Raw genomic sequence first — 19,955 nt, forward strand, 5'->3', positions numbered from 1 at the left:
TGCTGCTGATCCAGTTTCTGTTGTTCCGCCTGCGGCTATGGAACCCTGACCTGTTCACCGGACGTGCTACCTTGTCCTGGACCTGCTGTTTCGACCCTCTCTCTCCCTCCCGCTCTCTCGCTCTACACTGCACCTGCTGTCTCGACCTCTGAATGATCGGCTTTCAAAAGCCAACTGACATTTACTCCTGGAGGTGCTGACCTGTTGCACCCTCTATAACCACTGATTATTATTTGACCCTGCTGGTCATTCTTCCTAGGTTCCTGCCTTTCTAGGGAGTTTTTTCCTAGCCACCGTGCTTCTACATCTGCATTGCTTGCTCTTTGGGGTTTTAAGATGGGTTTCTGTATAAGCACTTTGTGACATCTGCTGATGTAAAAAGGGCTTTATAAATACATTTCACTGATTGATTCAAATCAGTTACTGTAGATATTTGTTTGCCAGAAAATGGTTAAGATATTCAGGCATGAATCTGCCATGTTATCAGGCAGTTCCATCTTGTTGTGGTTGAATCCATTAGTTTAGATGTGGATGCCACTGTCTGTATTTTTTGCCAAACAGCAGATTACCTAACTAATCTGACTGGATTATAAAATCGCTCTGGAAAGAAGCAGCTACTAAATAAAATAAAGAAATCCAGAAAGGTGGTTGATGCAAAGTCAGACCTGTAGGGGGAGAGGTGGAGGGGATCGGGGGATCGAGGGAGAGCGAGAGAGAGCGAGAGAGAGCGAGAGAGAGAGAGAGAGGGCGAGAGAGAGAGAGAGAGCATGAGAGGGGGGGGGCGAGAGAGAGAGAGCATAGGAGGCGGTGGAGGACGAAGAGTGTAGGAGGAAGAAGATGTGCAGGCGATGCAGATAGGCTGATAGAAACACAATGAGAAGAAGCCTGTCAAACACAGACTAACTGTTCAGTCAGACTGCACTAGGGAGGGACAACACCACCAGACAAGGATAGATACGGGCATCATCAGACCGGGACCAGGCATTCCTCATCATGCAGACGGGATAGATGGAGGGAACGGATAGAAAAGGAAGGAGGGATGGTTTGAGAGAAATCTGAAAGGGTACTGTACCACGCTGTATCTCTGAAGTAATGCACAAGCTGTTCCACTCCTTGCCAAGGTCAGTGTGGGAGAGGCAGAGGGAGAGAAACAACAAGGAAGAAGGGAGAGAAATAGGAGGAGAGTGATTTAGGTTAGGTTGATGGAGTCCAGAATGGATGGAGGGGCATCAGTACATTCTGCATTCATTGATTCTTCACACACAGGCATATTTTACTACAAAATGAGAGACTCAGGCATGTTTGGTACATGTGTACCATACACACACAAGAATGTTCATTAAGAAATATAAATGTTTTGTGCCATTCAATGGGCATGTTCAATGACACACTAATCTCTTGTGGACAGACGCAGGTATCATAGCGTCTGTCAACAGACTGTGGGATACGAAGACTAACAAGGAACCTTGTCACTGATCATTTGGGCAAATCACAATTTCGCAGGTGTTTGAATCTTTTGAATTTCAGAGGGGGAGTTGACATTTGGCCCATGCTTTGGCTGAGAATTTCCTTGAAGGGGGGTGGAGACTTCGTTAGTCTCATTTCTCATACATCTCCCACCAGAACCTAATCAAGCATCTGACACAATTACTCAAGATTTTAGTTCTGGATTTCTGAGATTAATGACGCACTGACAGCCTTCAATCACATACACTCACAGCACAAACACCTGGAACACTCACACCATGCATAGAACACACACACAGTCACCCTTTTCAGTTACTCCCTCTCTAGTCCCTGGTTGCCACTAAAAAAAGCAATGGCATCACTCAACCAAAAAAATAAATACAACATTTGTTCAATTACGGAGGGAACTCTTCACTCATTAGCAGATGCACGTAGAGTGTCTCTTGATTGAAATGTGTGGGATGAAAGCCCCACCGCACTGCCGAGCGTGACAGGAAGGGAGCGGCTGATTCTGGGCAGGGATGAAGAGAGGGATGAGGGGATGGAGGGGAGGGAGAGAAACAAAGGTTGGGGAAGTTTTGGGCCTGAGGGGAGGGAGAGAAACAAAGGTTGGGGAAGTTTTGGGCCTGAGGGGAGGGAGAGAAACAAAGGTTGGGGAAGTTTTGGGCCTGAGGGGAGGGAGAGAGACAAAGGTTGGGGAAGTTTTGGGCCTGAGGTGAGGGATACTGCTCCATAGTCTACCAAGTTCCACAGATAGAGATCAAAGGTCAAAACTGAATGAATTAGCGGAGAGAGTTTCTCTTTCTCTCCATTTTCTCTCTTATACTGAAACCAATTGTTCTGTATATTGTAGGTGTCACTGTGCTCTCACTGCTTTTAAAGACTAGTGAGGAGACTGGAGCACTTTCAGACTTTTCTGCGTTATTTTAATGGAACGCCAAGGCTACACAATAACAGTGGGTGCTAGAGAGATTACTACCAAGGCAGGTTGTGGGCCTCAAGTCTGCTCTACAGGTCAAGTATTGGACTGGAAGAGCCTTTCAACATGTTAGCCAGCTTGAAAACTAGAAAAGTGGGTTGCGATGCTGACGTAGAGATCAACAGAGAAAACAAATCAGTGACCAATTGAGGCAGCAAAAAGAGAACTAACTGGAGAGGATAGAAAATGATGATAACTAGAGGGAAAAAGAGAATTTGCACTTGCTTGATTGTCTGGGTGGGAGGGGGCGTAGCCAGCCAGCTTGATGCTCTAACTCTAGGGACTGAAGCAGGGTGGCAGGGTAATGGCATGGCTCTATAGGGTATGGGTGGCGAGGGGTAGGGGGTGGGATGGGGTGGGGGCACAGTTAGGGACTCACTCTGTCTGCTGTGGTGGGGCATGCATGCCCGCAGGGTCCCCTGGTGCGAGCGCTGCCAGGGAGAGAGGAAAGGTGCAGGCAGAACACCCTGTGCAGAGAGAAGACAAACACCACAGAGGAAATGACACACACCAGAGAACAGAGAGATAGACAGAGACACCGAGAGGATAGAACCCAGCCATTCCTCCGTGGAGTTGGTAAGTGAGTGATTGGTCTCCATTCACACACAGACACACAGGAATGGCATCTTAAGAGGAATAGAGGCGTCCTGGCATCTAAGGATCATGGATTGGTGTGTATGCCTTTGTGTGTGTGTGTGTGTGTGTGTGTGTGTGTGTGTGTGTGTGTGTGTGTGTCATTAAAGACCTACAGTGCCTTCAGAAAGTATTCATACCCTTTGGCTTATTTCACATTTTGTTGTGTTACAGCCGGAATTCAAAATATATCTTTTTTCTCACCAATCTACACACAATAACATATAATGACCAGAAAAAAAAAAAGAAAAAAAAAAAGCACATTTATTTACAATGAAATATACACTGAACAAAAATAAACGCAACATGCAACAATTTCAAAGATTTTACTGCGTTACAGTTCATATAAGGAAATCAATCAATTGAAATAAATTCATTAGGCCCAAATCTATGGATTTGACATGACTGGGAATACAGATTTGCATCGGTTGGTCACAGATACCTTAAAAAGAAGGTAGGGGTGTGGATCAGAAAAGCAGTCAGTATCTGGTATGACCACCATTTGCCTCATGCAGCGCAAGAAATCTCCTTTGCAAAGAGTTGAACAGGCTGTTGATTGTGGCCTGTGGAATTCTGTCCCACTCCTCTTCAATGGCTGTGCAAAGTTGCTGAATATTGGTGGGAACTGGAACACGCTGCCGTACACGTTGATGCAGAGCATTCCAAACATGCTCAATGGGTGACCTACAGTCAGGTCAAGACCCTGGTGAGGATGACGAGCCCACAGATGAGCTTCCCTGAGACGGTTTCTGACAGTTTGTGCAGAATTTCTTCGGTTGTGCAAACTCACAGTTTCATCAGCTGTCCGGGTGGCTGGTCTCAGACAATCCCGCAGGTGAAGAAGCCGGATGTGGAGGTCCTGGGCTGGCGTGGTTACACGTGGTCTGTGGTTGTGAGGCTGGTTGGACATACTGCCAATTGCATTTTATTGCATGACATAAGTATTTGATCACCTACCAACCAGTAAGAATTCCGGCTCTCACAGACCTGTTAGTTTTTCTTTAAGAAGCCCTCCTGTTCTCCACTCATTACCTGTATTAACTGCACCTGTTTGAACTCGTTACCTGTATAAAAGACACCTGTCCACACACTCAATCAAACAGACTCCAACCTCTCCACAATGGCCAAGACCAGAGAGCTGTGTAAGGACATCAGGGATAAAATTGTAGACCTGCACAAGGCTGGGATGGGCTACAGGACAATAGGCAAGCAGCTTGGTGAGAAGGCAACAACTGTTGGCACAATTATTAGAAAATGGAAGAAGTTGAAGATGACGGTCAGTTACCCTCGGTCTGGGGCTCCATGCAAGATCTCACCTCGTGGGGCATCAGTGATCATGAGGAAGGTGAGGGATCAGCCCAGAACTACATGGCAGGACCTGGTCAATGACCTGAAGAGAGCTGGGACCACAGTCTCAAAGAAAACCATTAGTAACACACTACGCCGTCATGGATGAAAATCCTGCAGCGCACGCAAGGTCCCCCTGCTCAAGCCAGCGCATGTCCAGGCCCGTCTGAAGTTTGCAAATAACCATCTGGATGATCCAGAGGAGGAATGGGAGAAGGTAATGTGGTCTGATGAGACAGAAATAGAGCTTTTTGGTCTAAACTCCACTCGCCGTGTTTGGAGGAAGAAGAAGGATGAGTACAACCAAGAACACCATCCCAACCGTGAAGCATGGAGGTGGAAACATCATTCTTTGGGGATGCTTTTCTGCAAAGGGGACAGGACGACTGCACTGTATTGAGGGGAGGATGGATGGGGCCATGTATCGCAAGATCTTGGCCAACAACCTCCTTCCCTCAGTAAGAGCATTGAAGATGGGTCGTGGCTGGGTCTTCCAGCATGACAACGACTCGAAACACACAGCCAGGGCAACTAAGGAGTGGCTCCGTAAGAAGCATCTCAAGGTCCTGGAGTGGCCTAGCCAGTCTCCAGACCTGAACCCAATAGAAAATCTTTGGAGGGAGCTGAAAGTCCGTATTGCCCAGCGACAGTCCCGAAACCTGAAGGATCTTGAGAAGGTCTGTATGGAGGAGTGGGCCAAAATCCCTGCTGCAGTGTGTGCAAACCTGGTCAAGACCTACAGGAAACGTATAATCTCTGTAATTGCAAACAAAGGTTTCTGTACCAAATATTAAGTTCTGCTTTTCTGATGTATCAAATACTTATGTCATGCAATAAAATGCAAATTCGTTACTTAAAATCATACAATGTGATTTTCTGGATTTTTGTTTTAGATTCCGTCTCTCACAGTTGAAGTGTACCTATGATAAAAAAATTACAGACCTCTACATGCTTTGTAAGTAGGAAAACCTGCAAAATCGGCATTTTATCAAATACTTGTTCTCCCCACTGTACATGTTGGGTTTATATTTTTGTTCAGTATAGAAAGATCTCATTTGCATAAGTATTCAATACTTTGTAGAAGCGCCTTTGGTGGCGATTACAGCTTTACAGATTACAGTTGTCTTGGGTATGTCTGTATCAGCTTTGCACATCTGAATTTGGGGATATTTCTCCCTTCTTCCTTGCAGATTTTCTCAAGCTCTGTTAAGTTAGATGGGGGAGCAGCGGTGAAGAGCAATCTTCAAGTCTTTCCACAGATTTTCAATGGTATTCAAGTCTGGGCTTTGGCTGGGTCACTTAAGGTCTTTCACATTCTTGTTCTGAAGCCATTCCAGCATTGCTTTGGCTGTATGCTTGGGGTCATTGTCCTGTTGGAATGTAAATCTTCACCCCAGTCTAAGGTTGTTTGCACTCTGAAGCAGGTTCTCATCAAGGATTTGCCTTTATTTGGCTCCATTCATTGTTCCCTCTATCCTTACCAGTCTCCCAGTCCCTGCTGCTGAAAAGCATCCCCATAGCATGATGCTGCCACCACCATGCTTCACGGTAGGGATGGCGTTAGATGGGGATCTGGTTTTCTCCAGACATAGCGCTTTGCATTCAGGCCAAAGAGTAAAATGTGTGTCTTATCAGATGACATAATATTTTGTCTTATGCTCTCAGAGTCTTTCACGTGCCTTTTTGCAAACTCCAGGCGTGCTGTCATGTGCCTTTTTCTCAGGAGTGGCTTCCATCTGGCCACTCTCCCATAAAGCCGAGATTGGTGAATTGCTGTAGAGACTGTTGTCCTTCTGGCAGGTTCTCCCATCTCAGCCAAGGAACTCTGTAGTTCTGTCAGAGTGATCATTGGGTTCTTGGTCACCTCCCTGACCAAGGTCCTTCTTGCCCGGTTGGCCAGCTCTTTGCAGAGTCTAGGTAGTTCCATATTTTTTTTCCAATTTTCCAATGATGGAGACCACTGTGCTCTTGGAAACTTTCAACACTTTAGAAATTGTTTTATACTATTCCCCAGATATATGCCTTATCACAATTCAATTTCGGAGATCTAAGGACAGTTCCTTTGACTTTATGGTCTAGTTTCTACTCTGACATGCACTGTCAACTGTGGGACCTTCTATAGACAGGTGTTTCTTTCTAAATCATGTTCAAACAATTGAATTGGCCACAGGTGGACTCCAATCAAGTTGATGATCAAAGGAAATTGGATGCACCTGAGCTCAATTTGGAGCATTATAGCAGAGGGGTGTGAATACTTAGGTAAATGAGATATTTCTGTATTTCATTTTCAAAAAATGTGCAAAAAAATCTAAAAACATGTTTTCCCTCTGTCATTATGAGGTATTGTGTGTAGATGGGTGAGAAAAAATATATATTTAATACATTTTGAATTTAAGCTGTAACAACAAAATGTTGAATAAGTCAAAGGTTATGAATACTTTCTGAAGGCACTGTATACAGGGCTGTAGATTACAGCACCATACTCTCAAACGCAGGACACTCAGACATGAGGACCAGGGAGACTGTCCATCTCAACTAATCCCCACACCTCACATTTCTCCAGCACCTCAAATTGAGAAAACATTGTGCTGGGATGGGGTGCAGCTCTAGTGCAGGACAGCCCCACTCCCTAGAGTCACCAGCCGATTCCCCCATTGCTACACCCACACTATGTGGCGCCACTGTGTCTCAGTCCATTCCTAGACAGGGTGCCTGCGATGTCTCCCTGTACAATACAATTACACTCCCCCTCCCCCGATTCAGACGCATCTGCCAGGGAGTGATTTGACATAGGGGAGGAAGATGAGAAACGAAGTCTAGGGTCGCCTCTAAACTCATAGCTACCTGACATGACAGTGACAGGTACTGTTATTGAAGCTGCGAGAGGCTCGGTGAGAGGGGATTGGTTGGTAGTGTTGAGTTTACCTTTGCTTTGAGGGGCAGGGATGCATTATTTGTGTACTGCCACCACAGATCAATTGTGCTCATTATGGTTGAAAGCATAATTTCACGAGCTCATTACAATGTTGCCTCTCTCACCCCCCCCCCCTCTTTCTCTCTAACCCTCCATCAGTATCTCTCCATCAAGACATTGTTGCCTGTTCCAATTATGAGTATTGATTAGTAGGACTATGACTAATCTGCTAGGCAGATTTTCCCTTGAGTTTCTGAATATATACAGCCTGATTTGCAGTAAACTCTGACTTGACTTCGTGACATCACACAGCGCAAAGACATTCTCCATGTCTTGTCGTTTCCAATGGTCCCTCAAGCCTGTTGCGGGGGATGAGGGAGAGACAGTTTCACAGAGGGAACCAAAGACACATTTTAGAATGGGGCTGAAATGGATAGCTGCCGTTTTACGGGCTCCTGACCAATTCTGCTATTTTGTGTGTTCATTTGCGCTGATCTTAACTTTTTTTGTACATAATGTTTATGCCATTGTTTCCTGTGATGAAAAGAGCTTCTGGACTTCAGAACAGCGATCACTAACCTCGATTTGGATGAAGATTTCTACTTCAACGAGTCAGCGGCGCAGGACATACTGCTCACCCCAGACCAAGCCCTAATCCCCGAGACACGGAAGAGATGGCACGAGAGGCTGACGTGCAGGCACCCTGACGAAACTACGTTGGCAAGTAGATAAACCACCTCTACCCTCCGTTCTATTGGCGAACGTACAATCACTAGAGAACAAACTGGACGAGCTCAGTTCAAGACTATCCTATTAACGGGACCTGAAGAACTGTAATATGCTATGTTACTCGGCGTGGTGGCTGAACAAGGACAGCACCGGATATAAGGTGTACATGGATAATATACACTTGCCAGTTTATTAGGTACACTCATCAGAATTGCCTGAATTCTTTGAGGCATGGAAATGTTGCTCAATTGGTATAAAGGGACCTAACGTGTGCCAGGAAAACATTCCCCACACCATTACACCACCACCAACAGCCTATCCCCGTTGACACCAGGCAGGGTGGGGTCATGGACTTATGTTGCTTACGCCAAATCCTGACTCTGCCATCATCATGATGCAACAGGAACCGGATTTGTTGGACCAGGCAATGTTTTTCCACGACTCAATTGTCCAGATTTGGTGATCATGTGCCCACTGGAGTTGCTTCTTCTTGTTTTTAGCTGATAGGAGTGGAACCGGTGTGGTCGTCTACAGCAATAGCCATCCGTGAAAAGGACTGACGAGCTGTGCATTCCGAGATACTGTTCTGCACACCACTGTTGTACCGCGCCGTTATTTGCCTGTCTGTGGCCCGCCTGTTAGCTTGCACGATTCATGCCATTCCCCTTCGACTTCTCATCAACAAGCTGTTTTCGCCCACAGGACTGCCACTGACTGGATGTTTTTTCTTTGTCGCACCATTCCCCGTAAACCCTAGACACTGATGCGTGAAAAGCCCAGGAGGGCGGCCATTTCTGAGACACTGGAATCGGCGCGCCTGGCACCGACGACCATACCACGTTCAAAGTCGCTTAGGCACTTGTTTTGCCCATTCTAACGTTCAACGTTCAGTAACTGAATGCCTCAATGCCTGTCTGTCTGCTTTAAATAGCAAGCCATGGCCACGTGACTCACTGTCTGTAGGAGCGAACCATTTTCGTGAATTGGGTGGAGTACCTAATAAACTGGCCACTGTGTGTACATCTAGCTGGTTTTTCTATGCATCGGCAGGACAGAACGGCAGCTTAGGGTAAGCTCAAGGGGGCGGTGTGTGTCTCTTTGTTAACAACAGCTGGTGTGCGCTCTCTAATATTAAGGACGTCTCGAGGTTCTGCTCGTCTGAGTTAGAATACCTCATGATAACATGTAGACCATACTATTTACCAAGAGAGTTTTCATCTATATTTTTCATAGCTGTCTATTTACCACCACAAACCGATGCTGGCACTAAGACCGCACTCAACGAGCTGTATAGGGACATAAGCAAACAAGAAAATGCTCATCCAGATGCGGTGCTCCTAGTGGACGGGGACTTTAATGCAGGGAAACTTAAATCTGTCTTACCTAATTTCTACCAGCATGTCACCTGTGCAACTAGAGGCGAAACAACTCTAATTCACCTTTACTCCACACATAGAAACGCATACAAAGGTCCCTCGCTCTCCATTTGGCAAATCTGACCAAACTCTATCTTCCTGATTCCTGCTTACAAGCAAAAACTCAAACAGGAAGTACCCAATACGGAAGTGGTCCAATGAAGCGGATGCTATACTACAGCACTGTTTCGCTAGCACAGACTGGAATATGCTCTGGTATTCATCCGATGGCATTGAGGAGTTTACCACATCAGTCACGGGCTTCATTAATAAGTGCCTCGACGATGTTGTACCCACAGTGAGTGTACGTACATACCGCAACCAGAAGCCATGGATTATAGGCAAGGTATGTGCCTTGGGCTTGGTGAACGCAACAGCAGCCTCGCCCGTCCTCTTATCTCCTCTTCCACCCCAGAAACGCATGTTTTCATTACCCCACAGCTCCCTCCCTGCAAACGACCAGGAACAACTTGTCCATTACCATCTTCAGGTGAGGTACAAACCCAAGCTGTAAATCTGAACTGAACCAATTTCCCTACGGTCTCCCATCCACACCTCATTCCAAAACCGCAAAGCAGGAGAGTGAATAAATCCAATCATGGTGGGATACAAAAGTGACCAGAAGTGTGCCGCCACCGGGTGCGGGTGTCTATGATTGAGCACTATGTCTCCCTGCCGCCCACCTCAAGGCGCCTCTCACCGGTATATGCTGGTGTCCTTTGGCCAGGCGTAAAAATGAGACCTCTGTGCTGCGTTATTGCAGGACATATTTCAAGCGGAGCCTTCTTTTTCAAATCTAATTAGGCTTGTGCCGCTGCCTAGCCAAACAAGCCTGTCCATCACGGGGCGGCTAGCAGCGTGCCAAGGCAATTTCCATGTTATTGCGGAGCGTTTTAGCCTCGGTGCTGCTCTGCTCTGGGCCTGGGGGTGCCCTTGGTTTATTTGGGCCAGGCAAACAAGGGCCGCTAACCCCCTGGATATGTATTATTGTTTGTCATTAGTGATAGTCCTGTGATTTACGCTGCCCAGGCCGCCCATGGGTGGCTAAGGCCCTGGTTCATCAGAGAATACAGACAGACAGCAGTAGTGTACCAGACAGGCAGGCGGCTACGCAGCCAAATAAACTGGCAGTCTGCTTAGGAGACAGGAGCAAAGGGGGGCCCATGGGCCCAGTCATCCCTCTAAACTGGCATTGTTCTGCCCACGCTCCATCCTGTCCAACAGGCCCCCAGGCTGCCTTACAGGTGGAACGTGATGTCTGTTCAAGACTCCTGGCCGCTTGGCTTGACGAGAGCACTGGATGTCATAGAGTTTGTGCAGAGTGAAAAAATGGCACCTACCTAGCCAAGTCACTCTATTAGGTGTCCTCCAGCAGCTACAGTATAAAGTTATATATGTTAGAGCTTTATAATAGCTTTATAACAGCTATAAATGTTTCACAGCTCCTACAGAGATGACTTGGAATAGGTAACACTTGCATGGTGAAAATTAAAAACCCTACAAAAAACAGTTGTATGAAGTCAAAGGTCAAGTGCCCAACAGTGAATATGATCAGGACATGACAGTGGGATGGACACTCGCTCTCTCTCTGAGACATACAGGAAGCAGCACTCACAACATGTCCCCTCCATGGTGGAGTCTGTGTGGCCTTGTCATGGTAGGTCACCATCACTCTTTCCACAACTCTTCCAGGTGGACTGTGCTGCTGGCAGTGGCATCTCGTGGCCTTGACAGGAACAGCCTAGTCAAGAGAGACACGTCATTCAGTTGAAATTTTACATAGACACTAACACACTGTCATTCAATTCAATTATGTTGTTTATTAGTTTCAAATAGAGTTGCATTGTTAGGGGCAGCCTATTCAAGAGAGTCATTCAGTTGAAACTTTACACAGACACCAATACAATATCATTCAGTTCAATCATGTTGGCCTATTGGTTGGTTGCAAAATAAATGTCATTGCCAAGAAGAGTTGCCGGTGCAGTGTGTGTTTTGAGTTGGTTGCATGTGTGTAAATAAAATGTTTTAATCACAACAACACAGTTTAAGATTAATTAATCGTAATTATCTGTTGGAGTACTTATTTAATGACCAGGGTGTTGGGGACACGATGACAACAAACACCCAATCGGGGCTAAAATAAAATATGAGCGATCATATAAAAGCCAAGGTCATAAAATATCATAAAAACAAATGTGAGAGGACGGAACCTTTATAACATTTATAGTAGAAGTGTAACAAGTCCATAAACTGCAATAAGCAATTAGTGTGTCTGCTTCATTGTGTATGGTCATACTAAGCCTGTCTTTAGCCCTCTGTGTAGGCCAGGGACACAAAGAAGCAATGAACAGTATGAGTGCTTCTGAAATGGCCACTGAAATGGCCCACCCGAAACAAGGCCGCAACAGCCCTTTTATTTCCCAAAGAAAACACCCACAGCCCAGAAGACAAATTAAACACTGCAAGGTTCTCCATCTCACAACCTCAGAGCAGAAGAGGAGAGCAAGGGTGGCCTTTGGCTGTGGCCTGAGTATGACACACACAGAAACGCACAGATGCAGACTAACACGCAGACGCACACACAGAGGACAGTTGAGACGCCTAAGCCACAGCCACTAAATCATCATGTACCGGTACGGTAGCAGTGTGCTCTTTTAGGACTCCCTCATCTTCCATTACCTATACTTGGACCAGGCAACAGACAAACACCAGCTTTGTGTTTGTACTCTTTCAAGCGTCGTTCAAAACCCCAGGGCTCTTTTTTAACACACCCAACCTTTCTGATTACACATGCATAAAATTACCTGTGCAAACACTTATAGGCCTCTCATTCCATGGAGGGCCAAGTGGCAGCAGGTTTTCACTTCTCCCTTGTACTTGATTGATCAATTAAGGGCATTGATTAGTTAGGAACTCCTCTCACCTGGTTGTGTAGGTCTTAATTGGACACAAATTGAAAGAAAATAAGAAAACCCAGCAGACACTCTGCCCTCCATGGAATGAGTTTGACACTGCTGCCCTACAGTATCAGGTGCAAGTGTTTGAATGCGCCCACAATGAATGGCAACGTTTCAATCACTATGGCTCTTAGCATAGAGGGTGGAAACACTCCCAGAAATTATCGAACTACTCAAACAGTGTACAGGTATTCCTCTCCTTTAGAATAACAAGCCCTACCAATCAGGTTCTGTCCAGGCTCCAACTCCCTGTTATGTCTGCATACTACCATACTACTATACTACCAAACTACCAACAGGAGGATGATTCCCTGAAATAAAACATTGCTCTATTGATCGATACGCTAGTTCAACTTCAACTGTGATATTAGGAGGAGAGAGAGAGGTCTGTTCCTGTGGTGAAGAAATAGTAATGAATCCCCCTGCTGCCTCCACGGCTCCTCTGGACCTAAATCATGCATCCAGGATGATTCCAGTCATAAAGAAAATCAGCTATGGCATGCTGAAATAAAACAACAGGAGGTTGATTCCCTGAAATAAAACAGTGCTCTGTTGTTTGATATGCTAGCTCAACTTCAAAAGGTGAAATTAGCAGCAAAGAGAGAGATGTGTAATGAAACCCCACTGCTGCCTTCACAGCTCCTCTGGGCCTGAATCATGCATCCAGGCTGATTCTAGTAATAAAGAACATCAGCCTTAAATCATGTTTCAATAAATGGTCTATGGAATGGAAAGAGGTTGCTAATAATGCATGGCTTTTAACCAGGACATAATATAATGTACAGTGCATTCAGAAAGTATTCAGACCCCTAGACTTTTTCCACATTTTGTTACGTTACAGCCTTATTCAAACATGTATTAAATTGTTTTTTTCCCCACATCAATCTACACACAATACCCCATCATCCTGTTTGCAAATGTATAAAAAAATACAAACTGAAATATCACATTTACATAAGTATTCAGACCCTTTACTCAGTACTTTGTTGAAGCACCTTTGGCAGTGATTACAGCCTCGAATCTTCTTGGGTATGACGCTACAAGCTTGGCACACCTGTATTTGGGGAGTTTCTTCCATTCTCCTCTGCAGATCCTCTCAACCTCTGGCAGGTTGGATGGAGAGTGTCGCTGCACAGCTATTTTCAGGTCTCTCCGGAGATGTTACATCAAGTCCGGGCTCTGGCTGGGCCACTCATGAGACTTGTCCCGAAGCCACTCCTGCGTGGTCTTAGCTGTGTGCTTAGGGTCGTTGTCCTGTTGGAAGGTGAACCTTTGCCCCAGTCTGAGGTCATGAGCTCTCTGGAGCAGGTTTTAATCAAGGATCTCTCTGTACTTTGCTCCGTTCATCTTTCCCTCGATCCTGACTAGTCTCCCAGTCCCTGCCGCTGAAAAACATACCCACAGCATGATGCTGCCACCACCAAGCTTCACCGTAGGGACGGTGCCAGGTTTCCTCCAGACGTGACGCTTGACATTCAGGCCAAAGAGTTTAATCTTGGTTTCATCAGACCAGAGAATCTTGTTTCTCATGGTCTGAGAGTTCTTTAGGAGCCTTTTGGCAAACTCCAAGCGGGATGTCATGTGCCTTTTACTGAGGAGTGGCATCCGTCTGGCCACTACCAAAAAGGCCTTATTGGTGGAGCGCTGCCGAGATGGTTGTCCTTCTGCAAGGTTCTCCCATCTCCACAGAGGATCTCTGGAGCTCTGTCAGAGTTACCATCAGGTTTCTTGGTCACCTCCCTGGCCAAGGCCCTTCTCCCCCGATTGCACAGTTTGGCTGGGCAGCCAGCTCTAGGAAGAGTCTTGGTGGTTCCAAACTTCTTCCATTTAAGAATGATGGAGGCCACTGTGTTCTTGGGGACCTTCAATGCTGCATAACTTTTTTGGTGCCCTTCCCCAGGTCTGTGCCTCGACACAATCCTGTCTCGGAGCTCTACCGACAATTCCTTTGACCTCATGGCTTGGTTTTTGCTCTGGCATGCACTGTCAACTGTGGGACCTTATATAGACAGGTGTGTGCCTTTCCAAATCATGATCAATCAATTGAATTTACCACAGGTGGACTCCAATCAAGTTGTAGATACATCTCAAGGATGATCAATGGAAACAGGATGTACCTGAGCTCAATTTCAAATCTCATAGAAAAGGGTCTGAATACTTATGTAAATAAGCTATTTCCGTTTTTTATAAATTGGTAAAAATGTCTAAATACCTGTTTTCACTTTGTCATTATGGGGTATTGTGTATAGATTGATGAGGAACATTTTTATTTTAGAATAAGGCTATAACGTAACAAAATGTGGAAAAAGGGAAGGGGTCTGAATACTTTCCGAATTTACTGTATATGGGGGATACAATCATCCTAGCTCTGCAGATTTTGCTGTGAAGAGACAGAATTTGTTTTGGTACTGTTGATTGTTTTTGTTCACATGTTCAGGAATGGCTGAAGAATTGCAACATTTACCTCTGCAAATAGCACTACTGGGTGATTTAAAAAGTCAATCGATCAATAATATAATAATACTCTTAGCAAAAATGTTTCTTTAATTTACAATATGTAGTCTATGAGAATAGAAATGTTCAGAACTTTGTGAAAAATCACAGCACAGTTGAAAAATATATGGCGAATAGAAATCAAATCTGGATGTGTTCAGAGATCGATGGTAAGGGTATATATATATAAATATATACACAGTGGGGAGAACAAGTATTTGATACACTGCCGATTTTGCAGGTTTTCCTACTTACAAAGCATGTAGAGGTCTGTAATTTTTTATCATAGGTACAAAAATCCAGAAAATCACATTGTATGATTTTTAAGTAATGAATTTGTATTTTATTGCATGACATAAGTATTTGATACATCAGAAAAGCAGAACTTAATATTTGGTACAGAAACCTTTGTTTGCAATTACAGAGATCATACAATCATGTAGGTCTTGACCAGGTTTGCACACACTGCAGCAGGGATTTTGGCCCACTCCTCCATACAGACCTTCTACAGATCCTTCAGGTTTCGGGGCTGTCGGTGGGCAATACAGACTTTCAGCTCCCTCCAAAGATTTTCTATTGGGTTCAGGTCTGGAGACTGGCTAGGCCACTCCAGGACCTTGAGATGCTTCTTACGGAGCCACTCCTTAGTTGCCCTGGCTGTGTGTTTCGGGTCGTTGTCATGCTGGAAGACCCAGCCACGACCCATCTTCAATGCTCTTACTGAGGGAAGGAGGTTGTTGGCCAAGATCTCGCAATACATGGCCCCATCCATCCTCCCCTCAATACGGTGCAGTCGTCCTGTCCCCTTTGCAGAAAAGCATCCCCAAAGAATGATGTTTCCACCTCCATGCTTCACGGTTGGGATGGTGTTCTTGGGGTTGTACTCATCCTTCTTCTTCCTCCAAACACGGCGAGTGGAGTTTAGACCAAAAAGCTCTATTTTTGTCTCATCAGACCACATTACCTTCTCCCATTCCTCCTCTGGATCATCCAGATGGTTATTTGCAAACTTCAGACGGGCCTGAACATGCGCTGGCTTGAGCAGGGGGACCTTGCGTGCGCTGCAGGATTTTCATCCATGACGGCGTAGTGTGTTACTAATGGTTTTCTTTGAGACTGTGGTCCCAGCTCTCTTCAGGTCATTGACCAGGTCCTGCCATGTAGTTCTGGGCTGATCCCTCACCTTCCTCATGATCACTGATGCCCCACGAGGTGAGATCTTGCATGGAGCCCCAGACCGAGGGTGATTGACCGTCATCTTCAACTTCTTCCATTTTCTAATAATTGTGCCAACAGTTGTTGCCTTCTCACCAAGCTGCTTGCCTATTGTCCTGTAGCCCATCCCAGCCTTCTGCAGGTCTACAATTTTATCCCTGATGTCCTTACACAGCTCTCTGGTCTTGGCCATTGTGGAGAGGTTGGAGTCTGTTTGATTGAGTGTGTGGACAGGTGTCTTTTATACAGGTAACGAGTTCAAACAGGTGCAGTTAATACAGGTAATGAGTGGAGAACAGGAGGGCTTCTTAAAGAAAAACGAACAGGTCTGTGAGAGCCGGAATTCTTACTGGTTGGTAGGTGATCAAATACTTATGTCATGCAATAAAATGCAAATTCATTACTTAAAAAATCATACAATGTGATTTTCTGGATTTTTGTTTTAGATTCCATCTCTCACAGTTGAAGTGTACCTATGATAATATTTACAGACCTCTACATGCTTTGTAAGTAGGAAAACCTGCAAAATCGGCAGTGTATCAAATACTTGTTCTCCCCACTGTATATACATACATACAGTGCCCTCCACAATTATTGGCACCCCTGTTTAAGATGTGGTCGAGGACTTCCAAAAATGCTCCTTTTTTTTTAAACGACATAGAACCCAAATGCAAAAAAAGAGAAAAATCCAAACTTTTATTTAAGTACATTACTTTGGTGTAAAAAAAAAAAATCACATTTAGAAAAAAAATAACTTGAAATCATGTGTCCCACAATTATTGGCACCCCTGATGTTAATACTTTGTACAACCCCCTTTTGCCAACAAGACAGCACTTAATCTCCTCCTATAACATTTCACAAGATTGGAGAACACAGAGAGAGGGATCTTTGACCATTCTTCTTTGCACAATCTTTCTAGATCATCCAGTGTCCTGGGTCCTCTCTTATGCACTCTCCTCTTTAGCTCGCCCCACAGGTTTTCGATTGGGTTGAGGTCTGGGGACTGAGATGGCCATGGGAGGACCTTGAGTTTGTGACTGCTGAACCATTTTTGTGTAGATTTTGCCACATGTTTTCGATCATTATCCTGCTGAAAGACCCAATGACGACCCATCATCAGCTTTCTGGCAGAGGCCATCAGGTTTTTATTTAAAATGTCCTAGTAGTTCAAAGCGTTCATAATGCCATGCACCCTAACAAGGTTCCCAGGGCCTTTGGAAGAGAAACAGGCCCACAGCATCACAGATCCTCCACCATACTTCACGGTGGGCATGAGGTGGTTTTCGGCATACTCATCTTTTGTTTTACGCCAGACCCACTTAGAGTGTTTGTTGCCAAAAAGCTCAATCTTAGTCTCATCTGACCAAAGCACACGATCCCAGTTGAAGTCCCAGTGCCGCTTAGCAAACTCCAGACGTTTACGTTTGTGAGTGTTAGTGAGAAAAGGCTTTTTCCTTGCATGCCTCCCAAACAGCTTGTTGGCATGTAGAGAGCGTCTGATGGTTGTTTTGGAGACTTTGTGACCCCAAGATGCCACTCTTTGATGCAATTCTGTGACAGTGAGCTTAGGACTTTTTTTTACTTCTCTTACCATCCTCCTCACTGTGCGTTGTGGCAAGATAAACTTGGGACCTCTTCCAGCCTTGTTTGTCACTGTTCCAGTTGTTTTAAACTTCTTAATGATTGCTCTGACTGTAGATACGGGCAAGTTAAGGCGAGTGGCTATTTTCTTGTAGCCATTGCCTGACTTATGAAGGTCGACACAAATCTGCCTTACTTGAATGGTGTGTTCTCTTGTCTTTGCCATGTTGACAAATGGGTAAGAGAATTAGGCCTCTGTGTCACGTCATATTTATACCCCAGGGAAACAGGAAGTCATGAATTACTAATTAAAAGTTCCTAGATACCCTGACCAACTTTAGCAACTACAGAAAAATATATTTTTTTTAAAAATCAATTAAAATTTTCAGCGGAATTGTTAGGGGTGCCAATAATTGTGGGACACATGATTTCAAGTTTTTTATTTTCTAAATGTGTGATTTTTTTTTTTTACCACCAAAGTAATGTACTTAAATAAAAGGTTGGATTTTTCTCTTTTTTTGCATTTGGGTTCTATGTTGTTTAAAAAAAAAGGAGCATTTTTGGAAGTCCTCGACCACATCTTAAACAGGGGTGCCAATAATAGTGGAGGGCACTGTACATACATACATACATACATACATACATACATACATACATACATACATACAGTGAGGGAAAAAAGTATTTAGTCAGCCACCAATTGTGCAAGTTCTCCCACTTAAAAAGATGAGAGGCCTGTAATTTTCATCATAGGTACACGTCAACTATGACAGACAAAATGAGAATTTTTTTTCAAGAAAATCACATTGTAGGATTTTTAATGAATTTATTTGCAAATTATGGTGGAAAATAAGTATTTGGTCAATAACAAAAGTTTCTCAATACTTTGTTATATACCCTTTGTTGGCAATGACACAGGTCAAACGTTTTCTGTAAGTCTTCACACACTGTTGCTGGTATTTTGGCCCATTCCTCCATGCAGATCTCCTCTAGAGCGGTGATGTTTTGGGGCTGTCGCTGGGCAACACGGACTTTCAACTCCCTCCAAAGATTTTCTATGGGGTTGAGATCTGGAGACTGGCTAGGCCACTCCAGGACCTTGAAATGCTTCTTACGAAGCCACTCCTTCGTTGCCCGGGCGGTGTGTTTGGAATCATTGTCATGCTGAAAGACCCAGCCACGTTTCATCTTCAATGCCCTTGCTGATGGAAGGAGGTTTTCACTCAAAATCTCACGATACATGGCCCCATTCATTCTTTCCTTTACACGGATCAGTTGTCCTGTTCCCTTTGCAGAAAAACAGCCCCAAAGCATGATGTTTCCACCCCCATGCTTCACAGTAGGTATGGTGTTCTTTGGATGCAACTCAGCATTCTTTGTCCTCCAAACACGACAAGTTGAGTTTTTACCAAAAAGTTCTATTTTGGTTTCATCTGACCATATGACATTCTCCCAATCCTCTTCTGGATCATCCAAATGCACTCTAGCAAACTTCAGACGGGCCTGGACATGTACTGGCTTAAGCAGGGGGACACGTCTGGCACTGCAGGATTTGAGTCCCTGGCGGCGTAGTGTGTTACTGATGGTAGGCTTTGTTACTTTGGTCCCAGCTCTCTGCAGGTCATTCACTAGGTCCCCCCGTGTGGTTCTGGGATTTTTGCTCACCGTTCTTGTGATCATTTTGACCCCACGGGGTGAGATCTTGCGTGGAGCCCCAGATCGAGGGAGATTATCAGTGGTCTTGTATGTCTTCCATTTCCTAATAATTGCTCCCACAGTTGATTTCTTCAAACCAAGCTGCTTATCTATTGCAGATTCAGTCTTCCCAGCCTGGTGCAGGTCTACAATTTTGTTTCTGGTGTCATTTGACAGCTCTTTGGTCTTGGCCATAGTGGAGTTTGGAGTGTGACTGTTTGGGTTGTGGACAGGTGTATTTTATACTGATAACAAGTTCAAACAGGTGCCATTAATACAGGTAACGAGTGGAGGACAGAGGAGCCTCTTAAAGAAGAAGTTACAGGTCTGTGAGAGCCAGAAATCTTGCTTGTTTGTAGGTGACCAAATACTTATTTTCCACCATAATTTGCAAATAAATTCATTAAAAATCCTACAATGTGATTTTCTGGATTTTTTTTTCTCAATTTGTCTGTCATAGTTGACGTGTATCTATGATGAACATTTCAGGCCTCTCATCTTTTTAAGTGGGAGAAATTGCACAATTGGT

General features: G+C 44.8%; 1 protein-coding gene across 1 annotated transcript in view; it reads right to left on the reverse strand.

Moving 5' to 3' along the window:
• LOC311100537 (serine-rich coiled-coil domain-containing protein 2-like) overlaps positions 1–19,955 on the reverse strand; it is a 102,198-nt gene that overhangs the window by 14,034 nt on the left and 68,209 nt on the right. The window contains exon 9 of the mRNA XM_084141449.1: positions 11,100–11,225. Coding sequence (XP_083997575.1) covers positions 11,100–11,225 — 126 coding nt within the window. The remainder of the gene's footprint in view (positions 1–11,099; positions 11,226–19,955) is intronic.

The sequence above is a fragment of the Coregonus lavaretus genome (assembly GCF_964263955.1).
Source record: "Coregonus lavaretus genome assembly, chromosome: 25".
In the NCBI taxonomy this organism is placed as follows: domain Eukaryota; kingdom Metazoa; phylum Chordata; class Actinopteri; order Salmoniformes; family Salmonidae; genus Coregonus; species Coregonus lavaretus.